The 25,346-nt window shown below is 41.6% G+C and overlaps 1 protein-coding gene across 1 annotated transcript in view; it reads left to right on the plus strand.

Annotated features, from left to right (window-relative positions):
* LOC148832033 (uncharacterized) overlaps window positions 1-25,346 on the plus strand; it is a 112,695-nt gene that overhangs the window by 28,224 nt on the left and 59,125 nt on the right. Inside the window, exons 5-9 of the mRNA XM_088919114.1 lie at window positions 15,100-15,246; window positions 16,360-16,437; window positions 20,527-20,616; window positions 22,441-22,572; window positions 24,748-24,804. Coding sequence (XP_088775240.1) covers window positions 15,100-15,246; window positions 16,360-16,437; window positions 20,527-20,616; window positions 22,441-22,572; window positions 24,748-24,804 — 504 coding nt within the window. The remainder of the gene's footprint in view (window positions 1-15,099; window positions 15,247-16,359; window positions 16,438-20,526; window positions 20,617-22,440; window positions 22,573-24,747; window positions 24,805-25,346) is intronic.

The following is a 25,346-nucleotide window of genomic DNA, read 5'->3' on the forward strand; positions in this document are numbered from 1 at the left end:
ACTTTAACGCCTACAACATCTCCATCAACACCAACTTTTTCTTTAACATCAAGAAGTGCAGTACCTCAAACTACAGATTCAAGTCCAATAAGGACTACAAGTACAGCTCTTCCATCAACGACAACTCTCCTTCCTGCCTCAACAACTACGCAAATCACATCAACTGGGCCACCAAGTAAAACTGCCCTTACAAGTGCTACTCCACCTGCTACCACCACAAGAATAACTTCAACTTCGTCTACAAATACTACATCTATGGAATCTGTAGCATCTCCAACCACAACACAAGATCCAAGTATGAAAACCACTTTCCAAAGCACCTCAGCTTCTTCAACACCAAAAACATCTCAACCAGCAAGTACTTCTCAACAATCCACTGATATGATAACCTCAATCAGCACTTCACATCCATCACCTATAGCTCCTACAGCATCTCCATCAACAACAACTTTTTCTTCAACATCAACAAGTACAGTACCTCAAACCACAGATTCAAGTTCAATAAGGACTACAACTACAGCTCTTCCATCAACAACAAGTCTCCTTCCTGCCTCAACAACTACACAAACCACATCAACTGCGCCACCAAGTACAACAACTGCTCTTGCAAGTGCTACTCCACCTGCTTCCACCACAAGAATAACTTCAACTACGTCTACAAATAGTACATCTATGGAAACTGTAGCATCTCCAACCACAACACAAGATCCAAGTATGAAAACCACTTTCCAAAGCACATCAGGTTCTTCAACACCAATAACATCTCAACCAGCAAGTACTTCTCAACAATCCACCGATACGATAACCTCAATCAGCACTTCAAATCTATCAACTCTAACGCCTACAACATCTCCATCAACACCAACTTTTTCTTCAACATCAACAAGTGCAGTACCTCAAACTACAGATTCAAGTCCAATAAGGACTACAAGTACAGCTCTTCCATCAACGACAACTCTCCTTCCTGTCTCAACAACTACGCAAATCACATCAACTGGGCCACCAATTACAACAACTGCCCTTACAAGTGCTACTCCACCTGCTACCACCACAAGGATAACTTCAACTTCGTCTACAAATACTACATCTATGGAATCTGAAGCATCTCCAACCACAACACAAGATCCAAGTATGAAAACCACTTTCCAAAGCACCTCAGCTTCTTCAACACCAAAAACATCTCAACCAGCAAGTACTTCTCAACAATCCACTGATATGATAACCTCAATCAGCACTTCACATCCATCACCTATAGCTCCTACAGCATCTCCATCAACAACAACTTTTTCTTCTACATCAACAAGTGCAGTACCTCAAACCACAGATTCAAGTCCAATAAAGACTACAACTACAGCTCTTTCATCAACAACAACTCTCCTTCTTGCCTCAACAACTACGCAAACCACATCAACTGCCTCACTAATTACAACAACTGCTCCTGCAAGTGCTACTCCACCTGCTTCCACCACAAGAATAACTTCATCTACGTCTACAAATACTACATCTATGGAATCTGTAGCATCTCCAACCACAACACAAGATCCAAGTATGAAAACCACTTTCCAAAGCACATCAGGTTCTTCAACACCAATAACATCTCAACCAGCAAGTACTTCTCAACAATCCACCGATACGATAACATCAATCAGCACTTCAAATCTATCAACTCTAACGCCTACAACATCTCCATCAACACCAACATTTTCTTCAACATCAACAAGTGCAGTACCTCAAACTACAGATTCAAGTCCAATAAAGACTACAACTACAGCTCTTCCATCAACAACAACTCTCCTTCCTGCCTCAACAACTACGCAAATCACATCACCGACGCCACTAATTACAACAACTGCCCTTTCAAGTGCTACTCCACCTGCTACCACCACAAGAATAACTTCAACTACGTCTACAAATACTACATCTATGGAATCTGTAGCATCTCCAACCATAACACAAGATCCAAGTATGAAAACCACTTTCCAAAGCACATCAGGTTCTTCAACACCAATAACATCTCAACCAGCAAGTACTTCTCAACAATCCACCAATACGATAACCTCAATCAGCACTTCAAATCTATCAACTCTAACGCCTACAACATCTCCATCAACACCAACTTTTTCTTCAACATCAACAAGTGCAGTACCTCAAACCACAGATTCAAGTCCAATAAAGACTACAACTACAGCTCTTCCATCAACAACAACTCTCCTTCTTGCCTCAACAACTACGCAAACCACATCAACTGCCTCACCAATTACAACAACTGCTCCTGCAAGTGCTACTCCACCTGCTTCCACCACAAGAATAACTTCAACTACGTCTACAAATACTACATCTATGGAAACTGTAGCATCTCCAACCACAACACAAGATCCAAGTATGAAAACCACTTTCCAAAGCACATCAGGTTCTTCAACACCAATGACATCTCAACCAGCAAGAACTTCTCAACAATCCACTGATACGATAACCTCAATCAGCACTTCACATCCATCACCTATAGCACCTACAGCATCTCCATCAACAACAACTTTTTCTGCAACATCAACAAGTGCAGTACCTCAAACCACAGATTCAAGTCCAATAAAGACTACAACTACAGCTCTTCCATCAACAACAACTCTCCTTCCTGCCTCAACAACTACGCAAACCACATCCACTGCGCCACCAATTACAACAACTGCTCCTGCAAGTGCTACTCCACCTGCTTCCACCACAAGAATAAATTCAACTACATCTACAAACACTACATCTATGGAAACTGTAGCATCTCCAACCACAACACAAGATCCAAGTATGAAAACCACTTTCCAAAGCACATCAGGTTCTTCAACACCAATAATATCTCAACCAGCAAGTACTTCTCAACAATCCACCGATACGATAACATCAGTTAGCACTTCAAATCTATCAACTCTAACGCCTACAACATCTCCATCAACAACAACTTTTTCTTCAACATCAACAAGTGCAGTACCTCAAACTACAGATTCAAGTCCAATAAGGACTACAACTACATCTCTTCCATCAACAACAACTCTCCTTCCTGCCTCAACAACTACGCAAATCACATCACCTACGCCACCAAGTACAACAACTGCCCTTACAAGTGCTACTCCACCTTCTACCACCACAAGAATAACTTCTACTACGTCTACAAATACTACATCTATGGAATCTGTAGCATCTCCAACCACAACACAAGATCCAAGTATGAAAACCACTTTCCAAAGCACCTCAGCTTCTTCAACACCAAAAACATCTCAACCAGCAAGTACTTCTCAACAATCCACTGATACGATAACCTCAATAAGCACTTCACATCCATCACCTACAGCTCCTACAGCATCTCCATCAACAACAACTTTTTCTTCAACATCAACAAGTGCAGTACCTCAAACCACAGATTCAAGTCCATTAAGGACTACAAGTACAGCTCTTCCATCAACAACAACTCTCCTTCCTGCCTCAACAACTACGCAAATCACATCAACTGGGCCACCAATTACAACAACTGCCCTTACAAGTGCTACTCCACCTGCTACCACCACAAGGATAACTTCAACTTCGTCTACAAATACTACATCTATGGAATCTGTAGCATCTCCAACCACAACACAAGATCCAAGTATGAAAACCACTTTCCAAAGCACCTCAGCTTCTTCAACACCAATAACATCTCAACCAGCAAGTACTTCTCAACAATCCACCGATACGATAACCTCAATCAGCACTTCAAATCTATCAACTCTAACGCCTAGAACATCTCCATCAACACCAACTTTTTCTTCAACATCAACAAGTGCAGTACCTCAAACTACAGATTCAAGTCCAATAAGGACTACAAGTACAGCTCTTCCATCAACACCAACTCTCCTTCCTACCTCAACAACAACGCAAACCACATCAACTGCGCCACCAAGTACAACAACTACTCTTACAAGTGCTACTCCACCTGCTACCACCACAAGAATAACTTCAACTATGTCTACAAATACTACTTCTATGGAGACTGTAGCATCTCCAACCACAACACAAGATCCAATTATGAAATCCACTTTCCAAAGCACATCAGGTTCTTCAACACCAATGACATCTCAACCAGCAAGTACTTCTCAACAATCCACTGATACGATAACCTCAATCAGCACTTCACATCCATCACCTTTAGCACCTACAGCATCTCCATCAACAACAACTTTTTCTTCAACATCAACAAGTGCAGTACCTCAAACCACAGATTCAAGTCCAATAAAGACTACAACTACAGCTCTTCCATCAACAACAACTCTCCTTCTTGCCTCAACAACTACGCAAACCACATCAACTGCCTCACCAATTACAACAACTGCTCCTGCAAGTGCTACTCCACCTGCTTCCACCACAAGAATAACTTCACCTACGTCTACAAATACTACATCTATGGAATCTGTTGCATCTCCAACCACAACACAAGATCCAAGTATGAAAACCACTTTCCAAAGCACATCAGGTTCTTCAACACCAATAACATCTCAACCAGCAAGTACTTCTCAACAATCCACCGATACGATAACATCAATCAGCACTTCAAATCTATCAACTCTAACGCCTACAACATCTCCATCAAAACCAACATTTTCTTCAACATCAACAAGTGCAGTACCTCAAACTACAGATTCAAGTCCAATAAAGACTACAACTACAGCTCTTCCATCAACAACAACTCTCCTTCCTGCCTCAACAACTACGCAAATCACATCACCGACGCCACTAATTACAACAACTGCCCTTACAAGTGCTACTCCACCTGCTACCACCACAAGAATAACTTCAACTTCGTCTACAAATACTACATCTATGGAATCTGTAGCATCTCCAACCATAACACAAGATCCAAGTATGAAAACCACTTTCCAAAGCACATCAGGTTCTTCAACACCAATAACATCTCAACCAGCAAGTACTTCTCAACAATCCATCGATACGATAACCTCAATCAGCACTTCAAATCTATCAACTGTAATGCCTACAACATCTCCATCAACACCAACTTTTTCTTCAACATCAACAAGTGCAGTACCTCAAACTACAGATTCAAGTCCAATAAAGACTACAACTACAGCTCTTCCATCAACAACAACTCTCCTTCTTGCCTCAACAACTACGCAGACCACATCAACTGCCTCACCAATTACAACAACTGCTCCTGCAAGTGCTACTCCACCTGCTTCCACCACAAGAATAACTTCTACTACGTCTACAAATACTACATTAATGGAAACTGTAGCATATCCAACCACAACACAAGATCCAAGTATGAAAACCACTTTCCAAAGCACCTCAGCTTCTTCAACACCAAAAACATCTCAACCAGCAAGTACTTCTCAACAATCCACTGATACGATAACCTCAATCAGAACTTCACATCCATCACCTTTTGCACCTACAGCATCTCCATCAACAACAACTTTTTCTGCAACATCAACAAGTGCAGTACCTCAAACCACAGATTCAAGTCCAATAAAGACTACAACTACAGCTCTTCCATCAACAACAACTCTCCTTCCTGCCTCAACAACTACGGAAACCACATCAACTGCGCCACCAATTACAACAACTGCTCCTGCAAGTGCTACTCCAGTTGCTTCCACCACAAGAATAAATTCAACTACATCTACAAACACTACTTCTATGGAGACTGTAGCATCTCCAACCACAACACAAGATCCAAGTATGAAAACCACTTTCCAAAGCACATCAGGTTCTTCAACACCAATAACATCTCAACCAGCAAGTACTTCTCAACAATCCACCGATACGATAACCTCAATCAGCACTTCAAATCTATCAACTCTAACGCCTACAACATCTCCATCAACACCAACTTTTTCTTTAACATCAAGAAGTGCAGTACCTCAAACTACAGATTCAAGTCCAATAAGGACTACAAGTACAGCTCTTCCATCAACGACAACTCTCCTTCCTGCCTCAACAACTACGCAAATCACATCAACTGGGCCACCAAGTACAACTGCCCTTACAAGTGCTACTCCACCTGCTACCACCACAAGAATAACTTCAACTTCGTCTACAAATACTACATCTATGGAATCTGTAGCATCTCCAACCACAACACAAGATCCAAGTATGAAAACCACTTTCCAAAGCACCTCAGCTTCTTCAACTCCAAAAACATCTCAACCAGCAAGTACTTCTCAACAATCCACTGATATGATAACCTCACTCAGCACTTCACATCCATCACCTATAGCTCCTACAGCATCTCCATCAACAACAACTTTTTCTTCAACATCAACAAGTGCAGTACCTCAAACCACAGATTCAAGTTCAATAAGGACTACAACTACAGCTCTTCCATCAACAACAAGTCTCCTTCCTACCTCAACAACTACACAAACCACATCAACTGCGCCACCAAGTACAACAACTGCTCTTGCAAGTGCTACTCCACCTGCTTCCACCACAAGAATAACTTCAACTACGTCTACAAATACTACATCTATGGAATCTGTAGCATCTCCAACCACAACACAAGATCCAAGTATGAAAACCACTTTCCAAAGCACATCAGGTTCTTCAACACCAATAACATCTCAACCAGCAAGTACTTCTCAACAATCCACCGATACGATAACATCAATCAGCACTTCAAATCTATCAACTCTAACGCCTACAACATCTCCATCAACACCAACATTTTCTTCAACATCAACAAGTGCAGTACCTCAAACTACAGATTCAAGTCCAATAAAGACTACAACTACAGCTCTTCCATCAACAACAACTCTCCTTCTTGCCTCAACAACTACACAAACCACATCAACTGCGCCACCAAGTACAACAACTGCTCTTGCAAGTGCTACTCCACCTGCTTCCACCACAAGAATAACTTCAACTACGTCTACAAATACTACATCTATGGAATCTGTAGCATCTCCAACCACAACACAAGATCCAAGTATGAAAACCACTTTCCAAAGCACATCAGGTTCTTCAACACCAATAACATCTCAACCAGCAAGTACTTCTCAACAATCCACCGATACGATAACATCAATCAGCACTTCAAATCTATCAACTCTAACGCCTACAACATCTCCATCAACACCAACATTTTCTTTAACATCAACAAGTACAGTACCTCAAACTACAGATTCAAGTCCAATAAAGACTACAACTACAGCTCTTCCATCAACAACAACTCTCCTTCCTGCCTCAACAACTACGCAAACCACATCCACTGCGCCACCAATTACAACAACTGCTCCTGCAAGTGCTACTCCACCTGCTTCCACCAGAAGAATAAATTCAACTACATCTACAAACACTACATCTATGGAATCTGTAGCATCTCCAACCACAACACAAGATCCAAGTATGAAAACCACTTTCCAAAGCACCTCAGCTTCTTCAACACCAAAAACATCTCAACCAGCAAGTACTTCTCAACAATCCACCGATACGATAACATCAGTTAGCACTTCAAATCTATCAACTCTAACGCCAACAACATCTCCATCAACAACAACTTTTTCTTCAACATCAACAAGTGCAGTACCTCAAACTACAGATTCAAGTCCAATAAGGACTACAACTACATCTCTTCCATCAACAACAACTCTCCTTCCTGCCTCAACAACTACGCAAATCACATCACCTACGCCACCAAGTACAACAACTGCCCTTACAAGTGCTACTCCACCTTCTACCACCACAAGAATAACTTCTACTACGTCTACAAATACTACATCTATGGAATCTGTAGCATCTCCAACCACAACACAAGATCCAAGTATGAAAACCACTTTCCAAAGCACCTCAGCTTCTTCAACACCAAAAACATCTCAACCAGCAAGTACTTCTCAACAATCCACTGATACGATAACCTCAATAAGCACTTCACATCCATCACCTACAGCTCCTACAGCATCTCCATCAACAACAACTTTTTCTTCAACATCAACAAGTGCAGTACCTCAAACCACAGATTCAAGTCCATTAAGGACTACAAGTACAGCTCTTCCATCAACAACAACTCTCCTTCCTGCCTCAACAACTACGCAAATCACATCACCGACGCCACTAATTACAACAACTGCCCTTTCAAGTGCTACTCCACCTGCTACCACCACAAGAATAACTTCAACTACGTCTACAAATACTACATCTATGGAATCTGTAGCATCTCCAACCATAACACAAGATCCAAGTATGAAAACCACTTTCCAAAGCACATCAGCTTCTTCAACACCAAAAACATCTCAACCAGCAAGTACTTCTCAACAATCCACCAATACGATAACCTCAATCAGCACTTCAAATCTATCAACTCTAACGCCTACAACATCTCCATCAACACCAACTTTTTCTTCAACATCAACAAGTGCTGTACCTCAAACCACAGATTCAAGTCCAATAAAGACTACAACTACAGCTCTTCCATCAACAACAACTCTCCTTCTTGCCTCAACAACTACGCAAACCACATCAACTGCCTCACCAATTACAACAACTGCTCCTGCAAGTGCTACTCCACCTGCTTCCACCACAAGAATAACTTCAACTACGTCTACAAATACTACATCTATGGAAACTGTAGCATCTCCAACCACAACACAAGATCCAAGTATGAAAACCACTTTCCAAAGCACATCAGGTTCTTCAACACCAATAACATCTCAACCAGCAAGTACTTCTCAACAATCCACCAATACGATAACCTCAATCAGCACTTCAAATCTATCAACTCTAACGCCTACAACATCTCCATCAACACCAACTTTTTCTTCAACATCAACAAGTGCAGTACCTCAAACCACAGATTCAAGTCCAATAAAGACTACAACTACAGCTCTTCCATCAACAACAACTCTCCTTCTTGCCTCAACAACTACGCAAACCACATCAACTGCCTCACCAATTACAACAACTGCTCCTGCAAGTGCTACTCCACCTGCTTCCACCACAAGAATAACTTCAACTACGTCTACAAATACTACATCTATGGAAACTGTAGCATCTCCAACCACAACACAAGATCCAAGTATGAAAACCACTTTCCAAAGCACATCAGGTTCTTCAACACCAATGACATCTCAACCAGCAAGAACTTCTCAACAATCCACTGATACGATAACCTCAATCAGCACTTCACATCCATCACCTATAGCACCTACAGCATCTCCATCAACAACAACTTTTTCTGCAACATCAACAAGTGCAGTACCTCAAACCACAGATTCAAGTCCAATAAAGACTACAACTACAGCTCTTCCATCAACAACAACTCTCCTTCCTGCCTCAACAACTACGCAAACCACATCCACTGCGCCACCAATTACAACAACTGCTCCTGCAAGTGCTACTCCACCTGCTTCCACCACAAGAATAAATTCAACTACATCTACAAACACTACATCTATGGAAACTGTAGCATCTCCAACCACAACACAAGATCCAAGTATGAAAACCACTTTCCAAAGCACATCAGGTTCTTCAACACCAATAATATCTCAACCAGCAAGTACTTCTCAACAATCCACCGATACGATAACATCAGTTAGCACTTCAAATCTATCAACTCTAACGCCTACAACATCTCCATCAACAACAACTTTTTCTTCAACATCAACAAGTGCAGTACCTCAAACTACAGATTCAAGTCCAATAAGGACTACAACTACATCTCTTCCATCAACAACAACTCTCCTTCCTGCCTCAACAACTACGCAAATCACATCACCTACGCCACCAAGTACAACAACTGCCCTTACAAGTGCTACTCCACCTTCTACCACCACAAGAATAACTTCTACTACGTCTACAAATACTACATCTATGGAATCTGTAGCATCTCCAACCACAACACAAGATCCAAGTATGAAAACCACTTTCCAAAGCACCTCAGCTTCTTCAACACCAAAAACATCTCAACCAGCAAGTACTTCTCAACAATCCACTGATACGATAACCTCAATAAGCACTTCACATCCATCACCTACAGCTCCTACAACATCTCCATCAACAACAACTTTTTCTTCAACATCAACAAGTGCAGTACCTCAAACCACAGATTCAAGTCCAATAAAGACTACAACTACAGCTCTTCCATCAACAACAACTCTCCTTCCTGCCTCAACAACTACGCAAATCACATCAACTGGGCCACCAATTACAACAACTGCCCTTACAAGTGCTACTCCACCTGCTACCACCACAAGGATAACTTCAACTTCGTCTACAAATACTACATCTATGGAATCTGTAGCATCTCCAACCACAACACAAGATCCAAGTATGAAAACCACTTTCCAAAGCACCTCAGCTTCTTCAACACCAATAACATCTCAACCAGCAAGTACTTCTCAACAATCCACCGATACGATAACCTCAATCAGCACTTCAAATCTATCAACTCTAACGCCTAGAACATCTCCATCAACACCAACTTTTTCTTCAACATCAACAAGTGCAGTACCTCAAACTACAGATTCAAGTCCAATAAGGACTACAAGTACAGCTCTTCCATCAACACCAACTCTCCTTCCTACCTCAACAACAACGCAAACCACATCAACTGCGCCACCAAGTACAACAACTACTTTTACAAGTGCTACTCCACCTGCTACCACCACAAGAATAACTTCAACTATGTCTACAAATACTACTTCTATGGAGACTGTAGCATCTCCAACCACAACACAAGATCCAAGTATGAAATCCACTTTCCAAAGCACATCAGGTTCTTCAACACCAATGACATCTCAACCAGCAAGTACTTCTCAACAATCCACTGATACGATAACCTCAATCAGCACTTCACATCCATCACCTTTAGCACCTACAGCATCTCCATCAACAACAACTTTTTCTTCAACATCAACAAGTGCAGTACCTCAAACCACAGATTCAAGTCCAATAAAGACTACAACTACAGCTCTTCCATCAACAACAACTCTCCTTCTTGCCTCAACAACTACGCAAACTACATCAACTGCCTCACCAATTACAACAACTGCTCCTGCAAGTGCTACTCCACCTGCTTCCACCACAAGAATAACTTCAACTACGTCTACAAATACTACATCTATGGAATCTGTTGCATCTCCAACCACAACACAAGATCCAAGTATGAAAACCACTTTCCAAAGCACATCAGGTTCTTCAACACCAATAACATCTCAACCAGCAAGTACTTCTCAACAATCCACCGATACGATAACATCAATCAGCACTTCAAATCTATCAACTCTAACGCCTACAACATCTCCATCAACACCAACATTTTCTTCAACATCAACAAGTGCAGTACCTCAAACTACAGATTCAAGTCCAATAAAGACTACAACTACAGCTCTTCCATCAACAACAACTCTCCTTCCTGCCTCAACAACTACGCAAATCACATCACCGACGCCACTAATTACAACAACTGCCCTTACAAGTGCTACTCCACCTGCTACCACCACAAGAATAACTTCAACTACGTCTACAAATACTACATCTATGGAATCTGTAGCATCTCCAACCATAACACAAGATCCAAGTATGAAAACCACTTTCCAAAGCACATCAGGTTCTTCAACACCAATAACATCTCAACCAGCAAGTACTTCTCAACAATCCACCGATACGATAACCTCAATCAGCACTTCACATCCATCACCTTTAGCACCTACAGCATCTCCATCAACAACAACTTTTTCTTCAACATCAACAAGTGCAGTACCTCAAACCACAGATTCAAGTCCAATAAAGACTACAACTACAGCTCTTCCATCAACAACAACTCTCCTTCCTGCCTCAACAACTACGCAAACCACATCCACTGCGCCACCAATTACAACAACTGCTCCTGCAAGTGCTACTCCACCTGCTTCCACCACAAGAATAAATTCAACTACATCTACAAACACTACATCTATGGAAACTGTAGCATCTCCAACCACAACACAAGATCCAAGTATGAAAACCACTTTCCAAAGCACATCAGGTTCTTCAACACCAATAATATCTCAACCAGCAAGTACTTCTCAACAATCCACCGATACGATAACATCAGTTAGCACTTCAAATCTATCAACTCTAACGCCTACAACATCTCCATCAACAACAACTTTTTCTTCAACATCAACAAGTGCAGTACCTCAAACTACAGATTCAAGTCCAATAAGGACTACAACTACATCTCTTCCATCAACAACAACTCTCCTTCCTGCCTCAACAACTACGCAAATCACATCACCTACGCCACCAAGTACAACAACTGCCCTTACAAGTGCTACTCCACCTTCTACCACCACAAGAATAACTTCTACTACGTCTACAAATACTACATCTATGGAATCTGTAGCATCTCCAACCACAACACAAGATCCAAGTATGAAAACCACTTTCCAAAGCACCTCAGCTTCTTCAACACCAAAAACATCTCAACCAGCAAGTACTTCTCAACAATCCACTGATACGATAACCTCAATAAGCACTTCACATCCATCACCTACAGCTCCTACAACATCTCCATCAACAACAACTTTTTCTTCAACATCAACAAGTGCAGTACCTCAAACCACAGATTCAAGTCCAATAAAGACTACAACTACAGCTCTTCCATCAACAACAACTCTCCTTCCTGCCTCAACAACTACGCAAATCACATCAACTGGGCCACCAATTACAACAACTGCCCTTACAAGTGCTACTCCACCTGCTACCACCACAAGGATAACTTCAACTTCGTCTACAAATACTACATCTATGGAATCTGTAGCATCTCCAACCACAACACAAGATCCAAGTATGAAAACCACTTTCCAAAGCACCTCAGCTTCTTCAACACCAATAACATCTCAACCAGCAAGTACTTCTCAACAATCCACCGATACGATAACCTCAATCAGCACTTCAAATCTATCAACTCTAACGCCTAGAACATCTCCATCAACACCAACTTTTTCTTCAACATCAACAAGTGCAGTACCTCAAACTACAGATTCAAGTCCAATAAGGACTACAAGTACAGCTCTTCCATCAACACCAACTCTCCTTCCTACCTCAACAACAACGCAAACCACATCAACTGCGCCACCAAGTACAACAACTACTTTTACAAGTGCTACTCCACCTGCTACCACCACAAGAATAACTTCAACTATGTCTACAAATACTACTTCTATGGAGACTGTAGCATCTCCAACCACAACACAAGATCCAAGTATGAAATCCACTTTCCAAAGCACATCAGGTTCTTCAACACCAATGACATCTCAACCAGCAAGTACTTCTCAACAATCCACTGATACGATAACCTCAATCAGCACTTCACATCCATCACCTTTAGCACCTACAGCATCTCCATCAACAACAACTTTTTCTTCAACATCAACAAGTGCAGTACCTCAAACCACAGATTCAAGTCCAATAAAGACTACAACTACAGCTCTTCCATCAACAACAACTCTCCTTCCTGCCTCAACAACTACGCAAACCACATCCACTGCGCCACCAATTACAACAACTGCTCCTGCAAGTGCTACTCCACCTGCTTCCACCACAAGAATAAATTCAACTACATCTACAAACACTACATCTATGGAAACTGTAGCATCTCCAACCACAACACAAGATCCAAGTATGAAAACCACTTTCCAAAGCACATCAGGTTCTTCAACACCAATAATATCTCAACCAGCAAGTACTTCTCAACAATCCACCGATACGATAACATCAGTTAGCACTTCAAATCTATCAACTCTAACGCCTACAACATCTCCATCAACAACAACTTTTTCTTCAACATCAACAAGTGCAGTACCTCAAACTACAGATTCAAGTCCAATAAGGACTACAACTACATCTCTTCCATCAACAACAACTCTCCTTCCTGCCTCAACAACTACGCAAATCACATCACCTACGCCACCAAGTACAACAACTGCCCTTACAAGTGCTACTCCACCTTCTACCACCACAAGAATAACTTCTACTACGTCTACAAATACTACATCTATGGAATCTGTAGCATCTCCAACCACAACACAAGATCCAAGTATGAAAACCACTTTCCAAAGCACCTCAGCTTCTTCAACACCAAAAACATCTCAACCAGCAAGTACTTCTCAACAATCCACTGATACGATAACCTCAATAAGCACTTCACATCCATCACCTACAGCTCCTACAACATCTCCATCAACAACAACTTTTTCTTCAACATCAACAAGTGCAGTACCTCAAACCACAGATTCAAGTCCAATAAAGACTACAACTACAGCTCTTCCATCAACAACAACTCTCCTTCCTGCCTCAACAACTACGCAAATCACATCAACTGGGCCACCAATTACAACAACTGCCCTTACAAGTGCTACTCCACCTGCTACCACCACAAGGATAACTTCAACTTCGTCTACAAATACTACATCTATGGAATCTGTAGCATCTCCAACCACAACACAAGATCCAAGTATGAAAACCACTTTCCAAAGCACCTCAGCTTCTTCAACACCAATAACATCTCAACCAGCAAGTACTTCTCAACAATCCACCGATACGATAACCTCAATCAGCACTTCAAATCTATCAACTCTAACGCCTAGAACATCTCCATCAACACCAACTTTTTCTTCAACATCAACAAGTGCAGTACCTCAAACTACAGATTCAAGTCCAATAAGGACTACAAGTACAGCTCTTCCATCAACACCAACTCTCCTTCCTACCTCAACAACAACGCAAACCACATCAACTGCGCCACCAAGTACAACAACTACTTTTACAAGTGCTACTCCACCTGCTACCACCACAAGAATAACTTCAACTATGTCTACAAATACTACTTCTATGGAGACTGTAGCATCTCCAACCACAACACAAGATCCAAGTATGAAATCCACTTTCCAAAGCACATCAGGTTCTTCAACACCAATGACATCTCAACCAGCAAGTACTTCTCAACAATCCACTGATACGATAACCTCAATCAGCACTTCACATCCATCACCTTTAGCACCTACAGCATCTCCATCAACAACAACTTTTTCTTCAACATCAACAAGTGCAGTACCTCAAACCACAGATTCAAGTCCAATAAAGACTACAACTACAGCTCTTCCATCAACAACAACTCTCCTTCTTGCCTCAACAACTACGCAAACCACATCAACTGCCTCACCAATTACAACAACTGCTCCTGCAAGTGCTACTCCACCTGCTTCCACCACAAGAATAACTTCAACTACGTCTACAAATACTACATCTATGGAATCTGTTGCATCTCCAACCACAACACAAGATCCAAGTATGAAAACCACTTTCCAAAGCACATCAGGTTCTTCAACACCAATAACATCTCAACCAGCAAGTACTTCTCAACAATCCACCGATACGATAACATCAATCAGCACTTCAAATCTATCAACTCTAACGCCTACAACATCTCCATCAACACCAACATTTTCTTCAACATCAACAAGTGCAGTACCTCAAACTACAGATTCAAGTCCAATAAAGACTACAACTACAGCTCTTCCATCAACAACAACTCTCCTTCCTGCCTCAACAACTACGCAAATCACATCACCGACGCCACTAATTACAACAACTGCCCTTACAAGTGCTACTCCACCTGCTACCACCACAAGAATAACTTCAACTACGTCTACAAATACTACATCTATGGAATCTGTAGCATCTCCAACCATAACACAAGATCCAAGTATGAAAACCACTTTCCAAAGCACATCAGGTTCTTCAACACCAATAACATCTCAACCAGCAAGTACTTCTCAACAATCCACCGATACGATAACCTCAATCAGCACTTCAAATCTATCAACTCTAATGCCTACAACATCTCCATCAACACCAACTTTTTCTTCAACATCAACAAGTGCAGTACCTCAAACCACAGATTCAAGTCCAATAAAGACTACAACTACAGCTCTTCCATCAACAACAACTCTCCTTCTTGCCTCAACAACTACGCAGACCACATCAACTGCCTCACCAATTACAACAACTGCTCCTGCAAGTGCTACTCCACCTGCTTCCACCACAAGAATAACTTCTACTACGTCTACAAATACTACATTAATGGAAACTGTAGCATATCCAACCACAACACAAGATCCAAGTATGAAAACCACTTTCCAAAGCACCTCAGCTTCTTCAACACCAAAAACATCTCAACCAGCAAGTACTTCTCAACAATCCACTGATACGATAACCTCAATCAGAACTTCACATCCATCACCTTTAGCACCTACAGCATCTCCATCAACAACAACTTTTTCTGCAACATCAACAAGTGCAGTACCTCAAACCACAGATTCAAGTCCAATAAAGACTACAACTACAGCTCTTCCATCAACAACAACTCTCCTTCCTGCCTCAACAACTACGGAAACCACATCAACTGCGCCACCAATTACAACAACTGCTCCTGCAAGTGCTACTCCAGTTGCTTCCACCACAAGAATAAATTCAACTACATCTACAAACACTACTTCTATGGAGACTGTAGCATCTCCAACCACAACACAAGATCCAAGTATGAAAACCACTTTCCAAAGCACATCAGGTTCTTTAACACCAATAACATCTCAACCAGCAAGTACTTCTCAACAATCCACCGATACGATAACCTCAATCAGCACTTCAAATCTATCAACTCTAACGCCTACAACATCTCCATCAACACCAACTTTTTCTTTAACATCAAGAAGTGCAGTACCTCAAACTACAGATTCAAGTCCAATAAGGACTACAAGTACAGCTCTTCCATCAACGACAACTCTCCTTCCTGCCTCAACAACTACGCAAATCACATCAACTGGGCCACCAAGTACAACTGCCCTTACAAGTGCTACTCCACCTGCTACCACCACAAGAATAACTTCAACTTCGTCTACAAATACTACATCTATGGAATCTGTAGCATCTCCAACCACAACACAAGATCCAAGTATGAAAACCACTTTCCAAAGCACCTCAGCTTCTTCAACTCCAAAAACATCTCAACCAGCAAGTACTTCTCAACAATCCACTGATATGATAACCTCACTCAGCACTTCACATCCATCACCTACAGCTCCTACAGCATCTCCATCAACAACAACTTTTTCTTCAACATCAACAAGTGCAGTACCTCAAACCACAGATTCAAGTCCATTAAGGACTACAACTACAGCTCTTCCATCAACAACAACTCTCCTTCCTGCCTCAACAACTACGCAAATCACATCAACTGGGCCACCAATTACAACAACTGCCCTTACAAGTGCTACTCCACCTGCTACCACCACAAGGATAACTTCAACTTCGTCTACAAATACTACATCTATGGAATCTGTAGCATCTCCAACCACAACACAAGATCCAAGTATGAAAACCACTTTCCAAAGCACCTCAGCTTCTTCAACACCAATAACATCTCAACCAGCAAGTACTTCTCAACAATCCACCGATACGATAACCTCAATCAGCACTTCAAATCTATCAACTCTAACGCCTAGAACATCTCCATCAACACCAACTTTTTCTTCAACATCAACAAGTGCAGTACCTCAAACTACAGATTCAAGTCCAATAAGGACTACAAGTACAGCTCTTCCATCAACACCAACTCTCCTTCCTACCTCAACAACAACGCAAACCACATCAACTGCGCCACCAAGTACAACAACTACTTTTACAAGTGCTACTCCACCTGCTACCACCACAAGAATAACTTCAACTATGTCTACAAATACTACTTCTATGGAGACTGTAGCATCTCCAACCACAACACAAGATCCAAGTATGAAATCCACTTTCCAAAGCACATCAGGTTCTTCAACACCAATGACATCTCAACCAGCAAGTACTTCTCAACAATCCACTGATACGATAACCTCAATCAGCACTTCACATCCATCACCTTTAGCACCTACAGCATCTCCATCAACAACAACTTTTTCTTCAACATCAACAAGTGCAGTACCTCAAACCACAGATTCAAGTCCAATAAAGACTACAACTACAGCTCTTCCATCAACAACAACTCTCCTTCCTGCCTCAACAACTACGCAAACCACATCCACTGCGCCACCAATTACAACAACTGCTCCTGCAAGTGCTACTCCACCTGCTTCCACCACAAGAATAAATTCAACTACATCTACAAACACTACATCTATGGAAACTGTAGCATCTCCAACCACAACACAAGATCCAAGTATGAAAACCACTTTCCAAAGCACATCAGGTTCTTCAACACCAATAATATCTCAACCAGCAAGTACTTCTCAACAATCCACCGATACGATAACATCAGTTAGCACTTCAAATCTATCAACTCTAACGCCTACAACATCTCCATCAACAACAACTTTTTCTTCAACATCAACAAGTGCAGTACCTCAAACTACAGATTCAAGTCCAATAAGGACTACAACTACATCTCTTCCATCAACAACAACTCTCCTTCCTGCCTCAACAACTACGCAAATCACATCACCTACGCCACCAAGTACAACAACTGCCCTTACAAGTGCTACTCCACCTTCTACCACCACAAGAATAACTTCTACTACGTCTACAAATACTACATCTATGGAATCTGTAGCATCTCCAACCACAACACAAGATCCAAGTATGAAAACCACTTTCCAAAGCACCTCAGCTTCTTCAACACCAAAAACATCTCAACCAGCAAGTACTTCTCAACAATCCACTGATACGATAACCTCAATAAGCACTTCACATCCATCACCTACAGCTCCTACAACATCTCCATCAACAACAACTTTTTCTTCAACATCAACAAGTGCAGTACCTCAAACCACAGATTCAAGTCCAATAAAGACTACAACTACAGCTCTTCCATCAACAACAACTCTCCTTCCTGCCTCAACAACTACGCAAATCACATCAACTGGGCCACCAATTACAACAACTGCCCTTACAAGTGCTACTCCACCTGCTACCACCACAAGGATAACTTCAACTTCGTCTACAAATACTACATCTATGGAATCTGTAGCATCTCCAACCACAACACAAGATCCAAGTATGAAAACCACTTTCCAAAGCACCTCAGCTTCTTCAACACCAATAACATCTCAACCAGCAAGTACTTCTCAACAATCCACCGATACGATAACCTCAATCAGCACTTCAAATCTATCAACTCTAACGCCTAGAACATCTCCATCAACACCAACTTTTTCTTCAACATCAACAAGTGCAGTACCTCAAACTACAGATTCAAGTCCAATAAGGACTACAAGTACAGCTCTTCCATCAACACCAACTCTCCTTCCTACCTCAACAACAACGCAAACCACATCAACTGCGCCACCAAGTACAACAACTACTTTTACAAGTGCTACTCCACCTGCTACCACCACAAGAATAACTTCAACTATGTCTACAAATACTACTTCTATGGAGACTGTAGCATCTCCAACCACAACACAAGATCCAAGTATGAAATCCACTTTCCAAAGCACATCAGGTTCTTCAACACCAATGACATCTCAACCAGCAAGTACTTCTCAACAATCCACTGATACGATAACCTCAATCAGCACTTCACATCCATCACCTTTAGCACCTACAGCATCTCCATCAACAACAACTTTTTCTTCAACATCAACAAGTGCAGTACCTCAAACCACAGATTCAAGTCCAATAAAGACTACAACTACAGCTCTTCCATCAACAACAACTCTCCTTCTTGCCTCAACAACTACGCAAACCACATCAACTGCCTCACCAATTACAACAACTGCTCCTGCAAGTGCTACTCCACCTGCTTCCACCACAAGAATAACTTCAACTACGTCTACAAATACTACATCTATGGAATCTGTTGCATCTCCAACCACAACACAAGATCCAAGTATGAAAACCACTTTCCAAAGCACATCAGGTTCTTCAACACCAATAACATCTCAACCAGCAAGTACTTCTCAACAATCCACCGATACGATAACATCAATCAGCACTTCAAATCTATCAACTCTAACGCCTACAACATCTCCATCAACACCAACATTTTCTTCAACATCAACAAGTGCAGTACCTCAAACTACAGATTCAAGTCCAATAAAGACTACAACTACAGCTCTTCCATCAACAACAACTCTCCTTCCTGCCTCAACAACTACGCAAATCACATCACCGACGCCACTAATTACAACAACTGCCCTTACAAGTGCTACTCCACCTGCTACCACCACAAGAATAACTTCAACTACGTCTACAAATACTACATCTATGGAATCTGTAGCATCTCCAACCATAACACAAGATCCAAGTATGAAAACCACTTTCCAAAGCACATCAGGTTCTTCAACACCAATAACATCTCAACCAGCAAGTACTTCTCAACAATCCACCGATACGATAACCTCAATCAGCACTTCAAATCTATCAACTCTAATGCCTACAACATCTCCATCAACACCAACTTTTTCTTCAACATCAACAAGTGCAGTACCTCAAACCACAGATTCAAGTCCAATAAAGACTACAACTACAGCTCTTCCATCAACAACAACTCTCCTTCTTGCCTCAACAACTACGCAGACCACATCAACTGCCTCACCAATTACAACAACTGCTCCTGCAAGTGCTACTCCACCTGCTTCCACCACAAGAATAACTTCTACTACGTCTACAAATACTACATTAATGGAAACTGTAGCATATCCAACCACAACACAAGATCCAAGTATGAAAACCACTTTCCAAAGCACCTCAGCTTCTTCAACACCAAAAACATCTCAACCAGCAAGTACTTCTCAACAATCCACTGATACGATAACCTCAATCAGAACTTCACATCCATCACCTTTAGCACCTACAGCATCTCCATCAACAACAACTTTTTCTGCAACATCAACAAGTGCAGTACCTCAAACCACAGATTCAAGTCCAATAAAGACTACAACTACAGCTCTTCCATCAACAACAACTCTCCTTCCTGCCTCAACAACTACGGAAACCACATCAACTGCGCCACCAATTACAACAACTGCTCCTGCAAGTGCTACTCCAGTTGCTTCCACCACAAGAATAAATTCAACTACATCTACAAACACTACTTCTATGGAGACTGTAGCATCTCCAACCACAACACAAGATCCAAGTATGAAAACCACTTTCCAAAGCACATCAGGTTCTTTAACACCAATAACATCTCAACCAGCAAGTACTTCTCAACAATCCACCGATACGATAACCTCAATCAGCACTTCAAATCTATCAACTCTAACGCCTACAACATCTCCATCAACACCAACTTTTTCTTTAACATCAAGAAGTGCAGTACCTCAAACTACAGATTCAAGTCCAATAAGGACTACAAGTACAGCTCTTCCATCAACGACAACTCTCCTTCCTGCCTCAACAACTACGCAAATCACATCAACTGGGCCACCAAGTACAACTGCCCTTACAAGTGCTACTCCACCTGCTACCACCACAAGAATAACTTCAACTTCGTCTACAAATACTACATCTATGGAATCTGTAGCATCTCCAACCACAACACAAGATCCAAGTATGAAAACCACTTTCCAAAGCACCTCAGCTTCTTCAACTCCAAAAACATCTCAACCAGCAAGTACTTCTCAACAATCCACTGATATGATAACCTCACTCAGCACTTCACATCCATCACCTACAGCTCCTACAGCATCTCCATCAACAACAACTTTTTCTTCAACATCAACAAGTGCAGTACCTCAAACCACAGATTCAAGTCCATTAAGGACTACAACTACAGCTCTTCCATCAACAACAACTCTCCTTCCTGCCTCAACAACTACGCAAATCACATCAACTGGGCCACCAATTACAACAACTGCCCTTACAAGTGCTACTCCACCTGCTACCACCACAAGGATAACTTCAACTTCGTCTACAAATACTACATCTATGGAATCTGTAGCATCTCCAACCACAACACAAGATCCAAGTATGAAAACCACTTTCCAAAGCACCTCAGCTTCTTCAACACCAATAACATCTCAACCAGCAAGTACTTCTCAACAATCCACCGATACGATAACCTCAATCAGCACTTCAAATCTATCAACTCTAACGCCTAGAACATCTCCATCAACACCAACTTTTTCTTCAACATCAACAAGTGCAGTACCTCAAACTACAGATTCAAGTCCAATAAGGACTACAAGTACAGCTCTTCCATCAACACCAACTCTCCTTCCTACCTCAACAACAACGCAAACCACATCAACTGCGCCACCAAGTACAACAACTACTTTTACAAGTGCTACTCCACCTGCTACCACCACAAGAATAACTTCAACTATGTCTACAAATACTACTTCTATGGAGACTGTAGCATCTCCAACCACAACACAAGATCCAAGTATGAAATCCACTTTCCAAAGCACATCAGGTTCTTCAACACCAATGACATCTCAACCAGCAAGTACTTCTCAACAATCCACTGATACGATAACCTCAATCAGCACTTCACATCCATCACCTTTAGCACCTACAGCATCTCCATCAACAACAACTTTTTCTTCAACATCAACAAGTGCAGTACCTCAAACCACAGATTCAAGTCCAATAAAGACTACAACTACAGCTCTTCCATCAACAACAACTCTCCTTCTTGCCTCAACAACTACGCAAACCACATCAACTGCCTCACCAATTACAACAACTGCTCCTGCAAGTGCTACTCCACCTGCTTCCACCACAAGAATAACTTCAACTACGTCTACAAATACTACATCTATGGAATCTGTTGCATCTCCAACCACAACACAAGATCCAAGTATGAAAACCACTTTCCAAAGCACATCAGGTTCTTCAACACCAATAACATCTCAACCAGCAAGTACTTCTCAACAATCCACCGATACGATAACATCAATCAGCACTTCAAATCTATCAACTCTAACGCCTACAACATCTCCATCAACACCAACATTTTCTTCAACATCAACAAGTGCAGTACCTCAAACTACAGATTCAAGTCCAATAAAGACTACAACTACAGCTCTTCCATCAACAACAACTCTCCTTCCTGCCTCAACAACTACGCAAATCACATCACCGACGCCACTAATTACAACAACTGCCCTTACAAGTGCTACTCCACCTGCTACCACCACAAGAATAACTTCAACTACGTCTACAAATACTACATCTATGGAATCTGTAGCATCTCCAACCATAACACAAGATCCAAGTATGAAAACCACTTTCCAAAGCACATCAGGTTCTTCAACACCAATAACATCTCAACCAGCAAGTACTTCTCAACAATCCACCGATACGATAACCTCAATCAGCACTTCAAATCTATCAACTCTAATGCCTACAACATCTCCATCAACACCAACTTTTTCTTCAACATCAACAAGTGCAGTACCTCAAACCACAGATTCAAGTCCAATAAAGACTACAACTACAGCTCTTCCATCAACAACAACTCTCCTTCTTGCCTCAACAACTACGCAGACCACATCAACTGCCTCACCAATTACAACAACTGCTCCTGCAAGTGCTACTCCACCTGCTTCCACCACAAGAATAACTTCTACTACGTCTACAAATACTACATTAATGGAAACTGTAGCATATCCAACCACAACACAAGATCCAAGTATGAAAACCACTTTCCAAAGCACCTCAGCTTCTTCAACACCAAAAACATCTCAACCAGCAAGTACTTCTCAACAATCCACTGATACGATAACCTCAATCAGAACTTCACATCCATCACCTTTAGCACCTACAGCATCTCCATCAACAACAACTTTTTCTGCAACATCAACAAGTGCAGTACCTCAAACCACAGATTCAAGTCCAATAAAGACTACAACTACAGCTCTTCCATCAACAACAACTCTCCTTCCTGCCTCAACAACTACGGAAACCACATCAACTGCCTCACCAATTACAACAACTGCTCCTGCAAGTGCTACTCCACCTGCTACCACCACAAGAATAACTTCAACTACGTCTACAAACACTACTTCTATGGAGACTGTAGCATCTCCAACCACAACACAAGATCCAAGTATGAAAACCACTTTCCAAAGCACATCAGGTTCTTTAACACCAATAACATCTCAACCAGCAAGTACTTCTCAACAATCCACCGATACGATAACCTCAATCAGCACTTCAAATCTATCAACTCTAACGCCTACAACATCTCCATCAACACCAACTTTTTCTTTAACATCAAGAAGTGCAGTACCTCAAACTACAGATTCAAGTCCAATAAGGACTACAAGTACAGCTCTTCCATCAACGACAACTCTCCTTCCTGCCTCAACAACTACGCAAATCACATCAACTGGGCCACCAAGTACAACTGCCCTTACAAGTGCTACTCCACCTGCTACCACCACAAGAATAACTTCAACTTCGTCTACAAATACTACATCTATGGAATCTGTAGCATCTCCAACCACAACACAAGATCCAAGTATGAAAACCACTTTCCAAAGCACCTCAGCTTCTTCAACTCCAAAAACATCTCAACCAGCAAGTACTTCTCAACAATCCACTGATATGATTACCTCACTCAGCACTTCACATCCATCACCTATAGCTCCTACAGCATCTCCATCAACAACAACTTTTTCTTCAACATCAACAAGTGCAGTACCTCAAACCACAGATTCAAGTTCAATAAGGACTACAACTACAGCTCTTCCATCAACAACAAGTCTCCTTCCTGCCTCAACAACTACACAAACCACATCAACTGCGCCACCAAGTACAACAACTGCTCTTGCAAGTGCTACTCCACCTGCTTCCACCACAAGAATAACTTCAACTACGTCTACAAATACTACATCTATGGAATCTGTAGCATCTCCAACCACAACACAAGATCCAAGTATGAAAACCACTTTCCAAAGCACATCAGGTTCTTCAACACCAATAACATCTCAACCAGCAAGTACTTCTCAACAATCCACCGATACGATAACATCAATCAGCACTTCAAATCTATCAACTCTAACGCCTACAACATCTCCATCAACACCAACTTTTTCTTCAACATCAACAAGTGCAGTACCTCAAACCACAGATTCAAGTCCAATAAAGACTACAACTACAGCTCTTCCATCAACAACAACTCTCCTTCTTGCCTCAACAACTACGCAAACCACATCAACTACCTCACCAATTACAACAACTGCTCCTGCAAGTGCTACTCCACCTGCTTCCACCACAAGAATAACTTCAACTACGTCTACAAATACTACATCTATGGAAACTGTAGCATCTCCAACCACAACACAAGATCCAAGTATGAAAACCACTTTCCAAAGCACATCAGGTTCTTCAACACC

The sequence above is a fragment of the Atractosteus spatula genome, chromosome 6 (assembly GCF_055471065.1).
Source record: "Atractosteus spatula isolate fAtrSpa1 chromosome 6, fAtrSpa1.hap1, whole genome shotgun sequence".
Classification (NCBI taxonomy): domain Eukaryota; kingdom Metazoa; phylum Chordata; class Actinopteri; order Semionotiformes; family Lepisosteidae; genus Atractosteus; species Atractosteus spatula.